This window comes from Platalea leucorodia (assembly GCF_965183815.1).
Source record: "Platalea leucorodia genome assembly, chromosome: 2".
Lineage (NCBI taxonomy): Eukaryota > Metazoa > Chordata > Aves > Pelecaniformes > Threskiornithidae > Platalea > Platalea leucorodia.
Window position 1 is genome coordinate 92,706,161 of NC_138824.1, and position 11,879 is coordinate 92,718,039.

General features: G+C 40.7%; 1 protein-coding gene across 3 annotated transcripts in view; it reads left to right on the forward strand.

Moving 5' to 3' along the window:
- CYBB (cytochrome b-245 beta chain) overlaps positions 1-10,674 on the forward strand; it is a 31,256-nt gene extending 20,582 nt beyond the window's left edge. For 2 of the 3 annotated variants that reach the window (XM_082337641.1, XM_082337640.1), the window contains 7 exons: positions 2,882-3,011; positions 3,832-3,924; positions 5,385-5,638; positions 5,930-6,092; positions 6,936-7,082; positions 8,268-8,392; positions 9,093-10,671. In XM_082337641.1, the coding sequence (XP_082193767.1) occupies positions 2,882-3,011; positions 3,832-3,924; positions 5,385-5,638; positions 5,930-6,092; positions 6,936-7,082; positions 8,268-8,392; positions 9,093-9,219 (1,039 nt within the window). In that variant the 3' untranslated portion in view covers positions 9,220-10,671. Of the gene's footprint in view, positions 1-2,881; positions 3,012-3,831; positions 3,925-5,384; positions 5,639-5,929; positions 6,093-6,935; positions 7,083-8,267; positions 8,393-9,092 lie in introns of all 3 variants that reach the window. The other variant, XM_082337642.1, reaches the window with a different exon arrangement.
- Positions 10,675-11,879: the final 1,205 nt, after the last annotated feature.

Below are 11,879 nucleotides of genomic sequence, written 5' to 3' on the forward strand. Positions count from 1 at the left end.
AAAATGAAAGCTATAATAACATAGATTTATCTTTCAGACTTGGATGAACTTTTCATATCAGCAGCATTTCAGAATCAATTTTTAGCTGTTGCAGCTCAAATATAGGCAACTGTAAGTTTTTGTAACTTCCAAATGCCAAACATCTTTTTCCACTGTTGGCTCATTCCATACCTTCTTCTGAAATAGCTGAAAAGCCTAATGAAACAATTTTAGCACTACACAAACACAATTTAACACTTAGAAAAATGAACTTTAGTTCCATTTTATAAAACCACAGAACTGATGCATAAAGAAAAAAAAAAAGGCTAAAGTATCCAAGCTACATTTCATAGTTCATAATTACACTATATTGTCCATTTTCAAGGAAATTCTAGGTGCGCTAGAAAGTGTGCTTTAAAAATGCCCAGCAAAAATGACTATTCAAAAACACTTCCTCTCAGTCCAGTAGTGCCAGAAAAAAAGACAGAAATGAGAGTACAACAGGAAGAACAAAAATAGAAGACATATGAGAATTGCCACCAGCATATTTGTCCATTCCAACTTCCAAAACAAGAAGGAGAAGGTTTGAGCAAAACCTGTTGAAGGAAAAGAACAACTGGTTCATGTTTCCTGCAGCAAATATTGCACAGTTAATGACAAAATGTCCAAACTTGCAAGCGGTTACTACACAATGCTATCAGAAAGCAAGTATTGCCCTTTCTAGAGGCCAGTGAGGAGCATATATTTAATAAAAGTTGATTTTTTATTTACTTGGATGTTCAGTATACTTCCACAATTTTAATTGCACTGTACTGAAAAGACAAGAGTTTGGGCAGTAGTGGGGTTGGACATGCTTGTCAGAGAAGCTCAGCTATTCTTTGGAAGGAGATAAACACAGGAATATTATTATCTGTAGAGGGAAGGATACTTTCTGGCTGTGAACTCAGTGGCCTCACTTGTTTGGCCTTAAAGGCAAGACTGACATTTTTAGTTTAGCAAAAATACTAATACACTAACAATGGGCTTTTTACAGTCAAGGAAGGCATCCTAGGTGTACAAAGATGGATGTTATGGAATAAATATGATTTGACAGTCTCAAAGTAACATGTTAGAGAGAGGCATAGGTGTCAGTTTATCTCAGGAGACAGAAGGCTGTGTGTTATACATCTGTATACATACATACATACATATATGTATATACAGAAAACTGAACCAAAGATAATTAATAGAATCGAAGGGGCAGATTCTTGTCCATTACAAGTGTTACAGCACTTTTGTAGCACTGATGTTTTTTGTGCATGAGCTATGTGTCACAGACAAATGTCCCAAACTTCCGATCAGAATAGATGTAAAGAGGAGAGAGTACGGAGATTCAGATCACTCTGCCTTGGAAGCCGAAGTAAAACTTTCAGCCGAAAAAGAAGTTATTAGAAGGCTGTACTACCGAAAGCTTAATTACAGTACTGGAAGAGCATCTACACTGAGTAATATGGGAAAATAAGTCTTTTCTTTCTCCTGTACAGGGTACTGGCATTGTCAAACCCCAAATGGAGCACAGGGCAAGGCAAAAAAAAAAACCCAGGCCCACTTTCCCTTAAGCAATGGGGTGAGGAGTGGCAGGAAACCGGCTCCTCCTGTTCCTGTAACTCATCCCAGAGGGCGGCTCAGCTGAACCCCTTGTCACTCAGTGGGGAAGTAAACTGCAACGGCTGATGTTCCCGCAAATTGCAACTCGTGATGCTCCTGGGACACTGTCATTCCTTCCCTTTATTTTTCAGGCAGGATGTTAATCAAACCTTTAATGAGGAAGAGGTTCATCAGTAATATTCATGAGCGGTGCAATCTTAACTTTCAAGACTGTGCACAGGCTTTCTAGTAATCCTCTGATAAATCCGTCACTTAAAGCTAGGCATACGTATGACTTAGATACCACATTTTTCTGAAACATCAGAAACATAGTCTAGTTCATGGAAACCGAGCTAGAAAAGCAGAAAGAGACGTCATGGGAAGAAGATATCAACAGAATCATATTGGCATAAAACTGAACAGCCTGATCAGAATCAGACCGTTTCTAGGGAAAAATCAGCAGATCTTAATCTGAATTTCTCTACTATGACCCTCATCCTACTAATTACCATCATTCTGGGGACTCTAACACGCCCCTGAGGTTGGCAGAACTCCAGTCAGAGGCAGGCAATAGTAAACAAGATCAGAATATATTTTTCCCCTCAAAACTGAAACTGCCTTTCAGCACTAGCTCTGCCACTGGAAATACAGCTGAACTGGAGAAGTCAGGCTTCTCTATAATAAAACAAACAACAACAACAAAAAACCCTAAACAAGCAAGAATATAGAGGCCAGATCATCAACTGACATAAGCTGGTATAGCTGGCATAGCTGCTTTGCGTCAGAAGCATCTGTGCTAATTCACACCAACTGAACAGCTACTCCACAGCTTTAAAGGGAGAGGAAGGGTCAAAGGAAGAATGTATGTTGGAAAGGGCTCTCCAAATTTCTAAGATAAACAACAGAAATAATTTCTGTACTGGTCACTAGGAAATTGATTACCTTGCCCACTCCAGGTTATGTTTTTATTGAAGATAAAGGTAGGATAATTCTGAAAACAACGAAGCTTTCCTACTTTCTGGAAATGGTAATGGACATACCTCTCGGTTCCTCGCCTGATCTTGTAGTCAGTATTTTTCCCTACAAACTTTCCTCCCCATTTTTTTCATTTTAATAGCAATTTTCTGGGTTTATTAGAGCAGTAAAGCTGTATCAAAGCTGTAGCACCACAGAAGTCCACAACTCCACATAAATAGAGTAGTACATAAATAGAATAACATTAAGGGACAGATACCTTCATTTTCATTTCATTGCCTTAATGATTTTTTCTTCCCAGGCGTATCGTACGAGGGCAGACAGCTGAGAGTCTGGCTGTACATAATCCAGAGATTTGCTACAAGAACTTCACTCACTGGGGAAAGAAGGGAGCTTGCCCAATCCCCCAGTTTTCAGGGAATCCTCCTATGGTAAGAACAGTTGTCTTGAGTGTAAATCCAGTTTAAAATGTTTACAGTTTACTCTTTTTGTTAAATAACATACTCACGTGCTGTAGAAAAGCAGCTACGTAACCCCCAGCACTCTTCAGTGGCAGCTTTCTTTACATAAAGCGATAGATTTCAGCACAATGGATTATAAGCAGAAATGGACTGCAGACAGACAACCCATTTCCAGCATGCCATAAAATGAGCACAATTTACAGGCAAAGCAAAAGAGCAAATCGTATCTGAGAACTGTTTATACCCAAAATGTATTTTGCGGCTTGTGGGGATTTCTAGAAAGTGCTATAATCCACATAATAAATAGTTTCACATTATTAATGGACTAATGATCATTAACAGACAATTAATGCCTCTGGAAAGGTGACATTGAAACTTCAGCTTTTATTCACTAACTAGGCTGGTTGGTTGTTCACATTTCAGACTGATCTGTTAACAGAAACCACATCTTTTCCTGCAGTAATACAGAGCTGAGTCAATAATACATTCAGAGCTTTACTCCACATTTCACTTAGTTACCTTAATTTTTAGACAGAGATAAAATCACTCATAGGAAAATACCTTGCTGCAACTCTAGCAGCAACTAAAAAGCCAGCTGCAACATTCAACAGAGAGAAATTCCCTCTCCGACCAGAAGTAATTTTGAAGGTGTCTTACCTCTTAAGGGTTCCCTACTCTGGTTGATAAAGAACATACATTGTTTGAATTTCATGTCTGCTCATAGCATTTCCAGGACTCAATCTAAATTGCCATCTTTATCATCTGACTTCTCGTTTTATTCTGCTTACAGACATGGAAGTGGGTAGTAGGTCCCATGTTTTTGTACCTGTGTGAGAGGTTGGTGCGGTTTTGGAGGTCACAGCAGAAGGTTGTTATCACAAAGGTATGTATTGGTGCTACGCTTAACACCGGGCAAAACATTACCGATTTTTCCAAATGGTACAGCAAAGCCGATGACTCCTACATGACAGACAAAGTTATCTGTGCAAGACCTCTCAGGAATGTTCTGGCTGCTATCATGCAAAAATAATGCCAACCTCTAACATCTAAATGTAGCCTGTCTCTAAAAGAGAGCAAGAGGAGGAAGTTAGTTAGGGCACAGGACTGAATCTCAGGAAAGAGAAATTAATTTTCTTTGTACTGAGTGAAAAATTCCACAATGTAGAAATTCCACAGCCTTAAGAGTGTTTAAGATATCAAATCTTTGTTTTCAAAACTACCCAGATATTTAGCAATTCTGATTTTTCAGCAGAACAAATGACTCCTGAAAAGGAGAGTTAGGCGTGCCTATTTTGTGCAGCCAAAGCTAATGCTGAGCTTCCATTCCCCATAGTGTGTTGCAGAGATATTAAAGCTGGTTCTGAAAGTCTGACAGCCAAATTAGCATGGCACTGAGCTCAAACATATAAAAACTATCCTGGCCTTTCCCAGTGTAATTTCCTCACATGGCACTGTGCTGCATCTTGTGGACACGCTCTGTTCAAGTCATAGCAGGATTTGGGGGATGACGTTAGATGTCTCTACTGTGCTCTGGCATGATGCTGACATGTTGGAAGGCTCCTATATACTAGTGTGCTCTTTGGTAATTTTACCAAAATATCTCTGAGCCATTTCTACACCATATGACTATGGCATCTGCTTAGTTCCCTGTTGGCAGAAAACTTATTCCACATTCCTAAGCACTATTATTAATACCTACATTAATAGATAGAGAGACTTGATTCTCCCTCTTGCAAATCTCTTCTGAAAGTTGAAAATAACCTTGGCAGACAACTTTAGGATTAAAAAATCATAGTGACAGAAATCGAGCGTTGCTTCTAGAATATGGCTTTTATTTATTCTTGGCTAAAGATAGGCAGAATGCAAATGCCCATGTTGTAGGTCCCACCCAGCTATAACACAAAAACATCAGTTCCCAGTGGCACTAGGTATCCAATTCCCTATCTGTATGATAGCGCTACGGTTTTTCCCCTATATATACAGTCAAATACATTAACACTGTGCTCTGTGCCACTATGTAAGGTGAATCTGGAATTAACAATGTGCATACATAGATCTGGTGATGTGTTACAAGATATGCCAATCTGACCTGTCCCTTTTGGAGTAACTGCAAGCATGGTGTGAAAAAATACTGCAACCAAAATTCAGCATCTTCTGCAGACTTTCTTCTGGCTGTTAGGTGCTGTTCCTCACTCGCAGGTCTGCTGGGAACAAAGTTTCACCTGCTTTCCTTGCTCACATAGCAGAGGACGATGTTAGTGATGAAGGATGTAGATACATCCAGTGAACAGTGAAGACAGACTTTTTCTTTTCCCTTTTTTCCCCTTGTCCCTCTCACTGTAGGTGGTCATTCATCCCTTCAAGACAATTGAGCTCCAGATGATGAAGAAGGGCTTCAAGATGGAGGTTGGGCAATACATTTTTGTCAAATGTCCAGCAGTGTCTAAACTGGAATGGCATCCATTTACATTAACCTCTGCTCCAGAAGAGGATTACTTCAGCATTCATGTCCGTATTGTAGGGGACTGGACAGAGGGCTTGTTCAATGCCTGTGGATGTGATAAGCAAGAATTCCAGGAGGCATGGAAGTTGCCCAAGTATGTACAAAGAGTCTCCACGGTAAAGTCAACCTACACCTATGACAGTTTAAATTTTGCTCAATGAGTTTGGTGGCACCTGTGATACAATCCTTAACTACTTCCGTCGTAGATGTAGGCCTTAGACGGCTCTTTCCAGTTTCCTCCTATCAAACCCACCTCTTCTTTTGCTGACTAGTATTCAACCCAAATGTGTGTTATAGCAGACAAATATCTTCTCTTTTTATTGTTATTTTAAATGGTGCTAGTAAGTATTCACTATTGATTTATTAAGCGTACTTTCAATTTCAGGATAGCTGTGGACGGTCCCTTTGGAACAGCGAGTGAGGATGTATTCAGTTATGAAACTGTTATGCTTGTGGGAGCTGGAATAGGGGTCACCCCGTTTGCATCTGTACTCAAGTCTGTCTGGTACAAATACTGCCACGATGCGACCAACCTAAAACTCAAAAAGGTGCGTGTCCTCTTTCCCAGAACCCATGTAACTGTTCAAGGGCCGACAGCCCAAATCAAAACAGGCCCAGCAAAAGTAGTCTGGCTCCAGACATGCAAGAGTCCTAAGAGAAGAGTCGAGTTACCTCGCAAGACTAGCAGGCAGGGAAGAGGGAGGGTCAAAAGTAAAAACATAATGAAAGGAGAAATAGCCTACGAGCAAAATCACACATGCAAATCCTGACCGTGGCCCTGGGGATTTCCACTGGCCGTGGAGATGCTGTTCAATCTGCGTGAGAAACACGAAGTCCAAGGCACTAATACAGCCTGTGCAAATATTGCATTCCTTCCCTAAGAACAGAGAGAGCAACTTTATGTCAGTGGAAGATCACTGCTACCATCCTCCTCTCACCTCCTGCTCTGGGAACTCCCTTTGCAGATGTGCGGGGTCACACTTTGCAGTTACGGTCATATTTAGGGAACAGAACTGGTTTTGTTACCTGCTTTAATTTACCTTGCCAGCCAGCAGACACGGAGATAGAGTCTACTTCTAAATCATTAATTTATGATGTCCTAAAAAACTGTTTTACAAGGATGTAAGTGGGGAAACATCATGAACTAAAAATGTAACCCACTGGTGGAAGAGAAATAGAAAGATGTTTCCATGTTCTTGCAGTCACTCATTCGGCTTCACAACCCTCCAAGCATCAAAACTCCTGAATAGCTTCGATACCAGCCTACCCATCTACTGAAGTGGGCAGGGCAATTTCTACAAGAACTCTACAATCCTCATTCTATCAGCAGACGTAAAGCCAGAAACTATAAGTGCCTATGTCCCCTGACAGCTCACTCTTGTCTCTTCCAGATCTATTTTTACTGGCTTTGCAGGGACACTCATGCCTTTGAATGGTTTGCTGACCTCCTGCAATCTCTGGAAGCTCAAATGCAGGAGAGGAATAATGCAGAGTTTCTCAGCTATAACATCTACCTTACAGGCTGGGATGAATCTCAGGTAACAACACGGTGGAAAATATCATTTCCATATGCACTGAGGTTGACGTTAGCATGTTATGTTTTGATAAATGTTCAAATGGTGTTTATCCTGGGCCTCCATCTGGCTCTCAGAGTTTTTAAATGCAGGCAGGTATTATCCATCAGAAGTTACAGGGGATCAGCTGCTAATGTGCAGTCTGATTTCCTTTCTGGTTTACACTGGCTGTGCACTCTGGGAAGCAGTCTTTCCTCAGAGCAGCAACCTCAGCCGATCATGCAAGTATCTCTAGCAGCATTTGGGACTGGAGGAGCTAATGCACGAGGTTTGAGCGACGGCAGCATATTTGTTTCGGGACTCTTATGAGTTGTCTATCTGATCCTACGCATGTAAGTCACTATAGGGATACAAAGGAGCAGCTCTTCCATGAGCCACTTGATAATGTATGATTGAGTCAGGAATGGTGCTCACTCTATTACTTTTAGTGATGTTTTATTTTACTTATATCTCACGATTGCAAAATTCACCATGTGCCTGAAGTGCTCTAGCTCAGGTAGACGGACAGGAGTAAGGTAGGAAGTTATCACACAGGCAATGGAAAAACAGGAAGGAAAGAAGAAAAGTCACACAGTTCTTGCTTGGGGAGAAAGTTACCTGTAACTTTTTTGGTATATAAAAGTGCTGCAGAATTCTTCAAGGCCTGAACTTCTGCCCTTAACCACCTCTTCTCATCTTCCTGGCTCTACTTAGCTTAGCTCGTCTAGGTGAAAGTCACACAGGGAGGGTGGACAAGACCTCCTCGTATGGATCAAATGTTCCAGAGATCAAACTGGCAGGACTTCATTAAGGTCAAGGGAGTTGTATTAGTGTACCTGAAGGGAAAGTTTTGTTTTAATTTACAGCTTTATTTTATAGTTCTTAGACTAAACCAGTTCATTGCAAAAGAAACGTAATTAATTGCTGTGTTCAATGCTTCATAGCTTTAACTCTTGACATCATCCAACCTGGGGAAAAGGGGGAGATAGATAGTAATAGGCAGGACATTACCAATGTTAACTTTCCTTGCTAAACACCATAAATTCCACATTCTCAGTTTTGAAATAATTCAGTGTGTATTGACATTATTATTTTTTTTTTTTACCAGGACATAATACTGCCATATCTAACTCTGTCTTTACGCTGTCCTTTGTGTTTCTTTTCCCACAGGCCACTCATTTCGTAGTGCATCATGAAGAAGAGAAAGATGTGATTACAGGCCTTAAACAGAAAACGTTGTATGGAAGACCTAACTGGGAAAATGAGTTCAAAACTATTGCAGGGAAGCATCCTGGGTAAACCTGTACAAATTTGACTTCCTCTATCTAAATGCCATAATAGCACAATCTTGTTCCTTTGGCTGACTAAGTTTGAGGAGCATTTTTTTTCTAACAGTCTCCAGGTATTTTCTATTCTTGTTTCAGCCATGGACATGATCTATGGTCTTGTTTTAACCTACAATTGAAAAAAAAAATCATCCCTTTGTGGTGAGATACTTCATGGAGTGTCTACTTACTAGCAGAAGTTTTAGAAAAAACATACCCCATCATTCCAGCTGAACTAGATAGGAATATCAGGTGAGGTCTAAATACCTCAAAAAATGCTTTCTACCTCAAAAAACAAAACCTGAATAGGGATGACCTTTAGCTGAGCACCCAAAATTAGTAGGACAAAAACCAGAACAGTTCCTTTCAAGAATTTGTGCCATAAGCTCTTTGAAGCTCTATTTCCTTGATTCCACTGAGGTCAATAAACCTGTCTTCACTGATTTCTGCTGAGCTGAGATTTAGCCCACCATTTGTTTTAGAAGCAGCAGTAAGTGCCTTGCAAGTTTTAAGGCGTTATAGGTTTTAAGGGGTAGACATGCAGTTCTACTGTAGTTCCTGCAATTGAGAAAAAAAACCCTTGCACCTACAGAACATAACATTGATTTACAGGAAAAACATCCAGCTGCTCCATACCTAGTTCCTGACCATATTTTCATTTTCTTAACAGCTCCAGGATAGGTGTTTTTCTCTGTGGACCTGAGGGCCTAGCTGACACGCTCAACAAGCAGAGTATCAGCAACTCAGAAGCTGACCCACGAGGAGTACACTTCATTTTTAACAAGGAAAATTTCTAACTCCCAAGCATGTGGGAGTCATTCAATACAAAGTGTAAAGACTGGATCTCTTTTTCCTATTTGGAGTCTGGGAAGGACAGCCCAGCTTCTAATTTCAGCTACACTAACGCAAATCCCTTTGCTTCTTGGGAATTATTTTGGCACTCTGGTAGAGTAAAAGAGCCAAGTTTTACCTTAGGGAAGTTTGCATTGCCCTCCACGTTCTGGCAATTTTGCAGAAATCTATTTTCTTTGTCTGTGTGAGGGGATTTCCCCTCAATTAACTGCCTTTATCCTACTGTTATTCATAATGACTGCTGAAGGGTCTAGGCAGCCATATGCATTTGGGAGCCAATTCACACTGATAAAGCTTAATGCTATTAAACAATAAAGCGTTCTAGCATAATGCTTGCTATTATGAGTCAGCTTATCCTGGCTACAGCCAGTGTCTGGAACGAGGAGGGGTCAGGGAAGGGTGACTGGGAAAGATTGTTCCTTACAAGAGGAAATCTCCTTTGCACACCAGCATCTTTCAGGCTTCCGAATACAAGCGTAAACGTCTTGTCCAAGAGATAGATAGTGCAGGCAGCTGAAAAGCAGCCATTCCTCTGTAGGAAAGCAGGGAACTGGAAAGGAACCACCTGGATTTCTGAGCGTCATCCCCACCCCAGCTGCGGGGGGATGAGGAGGATGGAGTCAAGCCAAGTCCCGCACCCGGCATGTGAGCCATCGCTCAGCTGCTTCAAACACTCTCAGTTTCACATCTTCAAATTCACAGTGCAGGGATCCAAACAAGAAGAGGTTTTGTGTTCTCAAGACTGCCATTTCTGGTTTTCAAGGCTGAAAAAACTTGTTGCTAAATGATTTAATGGGTATTTTCTGAAGCATTCTTAAATGCATACACTGCTTTCGGCCCTATTGTTCAGCTGTTCCTCTTTGATGGTGAAACAGGTTTGAGAAAGCAAAGATCACGTGGGCAGTATCTGGAATAGCTATAAATAAAATTTCTGATGTGTACAAGACACCCATACACAGCACAGTACTTCTGTGTGTACATTACAGGTAACAAGGTCTTAAAAAAAAAAAAAGGAACCAAAACTTTTAATAACAGCAGCAGAGGAAAAAAAAAAGCATTAAAACCAGCAGCATAGAAGAAAATGAACAAACAAGTCCAAAAAGCCTTGAAAAAGCCACAGTTTAGTATACCATCGGTCTCCTGTTCAGCCCAGTCACCTGCTTACTGCCTTTTAAACTCTGCAGCCAAGTCCTGCGAGGGCTCCTCCACAGCACGAGACCTTGCTGACAAGTTCTTATAGTCACAGAGAAAGTGGTGGCCTCCTCCTGCAATTTCAGACAAGTTTGTGTAGCCATCTAGTTGCATGTAGCATATTTTACACCTCAACTTGCCAGACAGGATGTGTTCTCCCTTTACATGATTTTTAAATGTTATCCAAGCACTCCATGCTACCTCAGAAGGACAGCTTACCAGTTTGTATTTATTAATATCAGTTTCTGTGAACTGTTAGCGACACAATGAATTATGTCAACTTCTGAAGGAGAGGAAGCCACAGTTGGCAAATGCTAGCAAAGATCAACTCTTGGTGGGGAATTTTTCAGAAGAGCCATATTTAAATCCACATAATTCTGTTTGAAACACGTCTATTAAATCAGAATAGAGCTTAAGCAGAATTAAAGAAACTTTTTCTGTGGAATAAAAAAATGCTACTGAAATATAATAAGGCTCTCATCCTGCGCAGAGAGCACTGAAGTATTTGGCTTTGATTTTAATGGAAATATGATCAGATTTCTACACTGTTAGAAAGTGGGCAAAGAAGAATTGCAAGTGGTCTAATGGAGACAGCATATTTATCATGTGAAGAGTCTTGGAGGGTGTGTATTTTAAGTCACCCATTAATTTTCTGAACATATTGCCATGTTTGTTCTTAAAACTCCAGGGATCTTTCCTTACTCAGCCAGTTTTAATGACACTCCCTGACCTGCTGCACACTTGTACCAGGGGTTGTTCGTCACCTCGAACTCAGAAAAAGGAATTCCGTGCTTATTACTGAACCACTGTCTTCCTAAAACATATAAAAGAATAAGCAGGTGAGAGCTTCTCAGTTTCTTTCAAAGGTTTGTTGTATTAAATCTGGCTTAAAATAGCAAGCCATGCATTATCAGTCATGGTCTGAACATGAACTTTTTAAAAAAATCTAGGATACAGGAGTGAAATGGATGGATAGCACTGAAATACAAAGATAAGAAACCAACTAGCTTGAGTCCTCCCTACTCTCAGCAAAGCACAGAGGGATCTCAGTGGTACTGTTTTAAGTCAATGCTGCTGTCTTCTTGGGTGCTAAAGGAGTAAAGCCCTTCCTCCAAATGCTTGCCTGGTCTATAGAAGTTCCCCAAATCAGTTGTTTAACTGGTGAGCCACCTTAGACACAGACCTTTTCGTAATAAAACATCTTTTACAACACTTACATTAGATATCAAGCCCATGCCTATATTAAATTCGTAGACAACTGTGGCTGCGATACCACCAAAGCTTCCCAGGGAGGACATAGAGTGCTCCTTATTCACCTGGAGAAGGTGAGGGCAGCAGGCTACAGGTGAGCTTAAAGGACAGTCCTGTTCTGTGGCCAAATGCCACTGCTTGCAATCTGGCCATTGCTATCAGC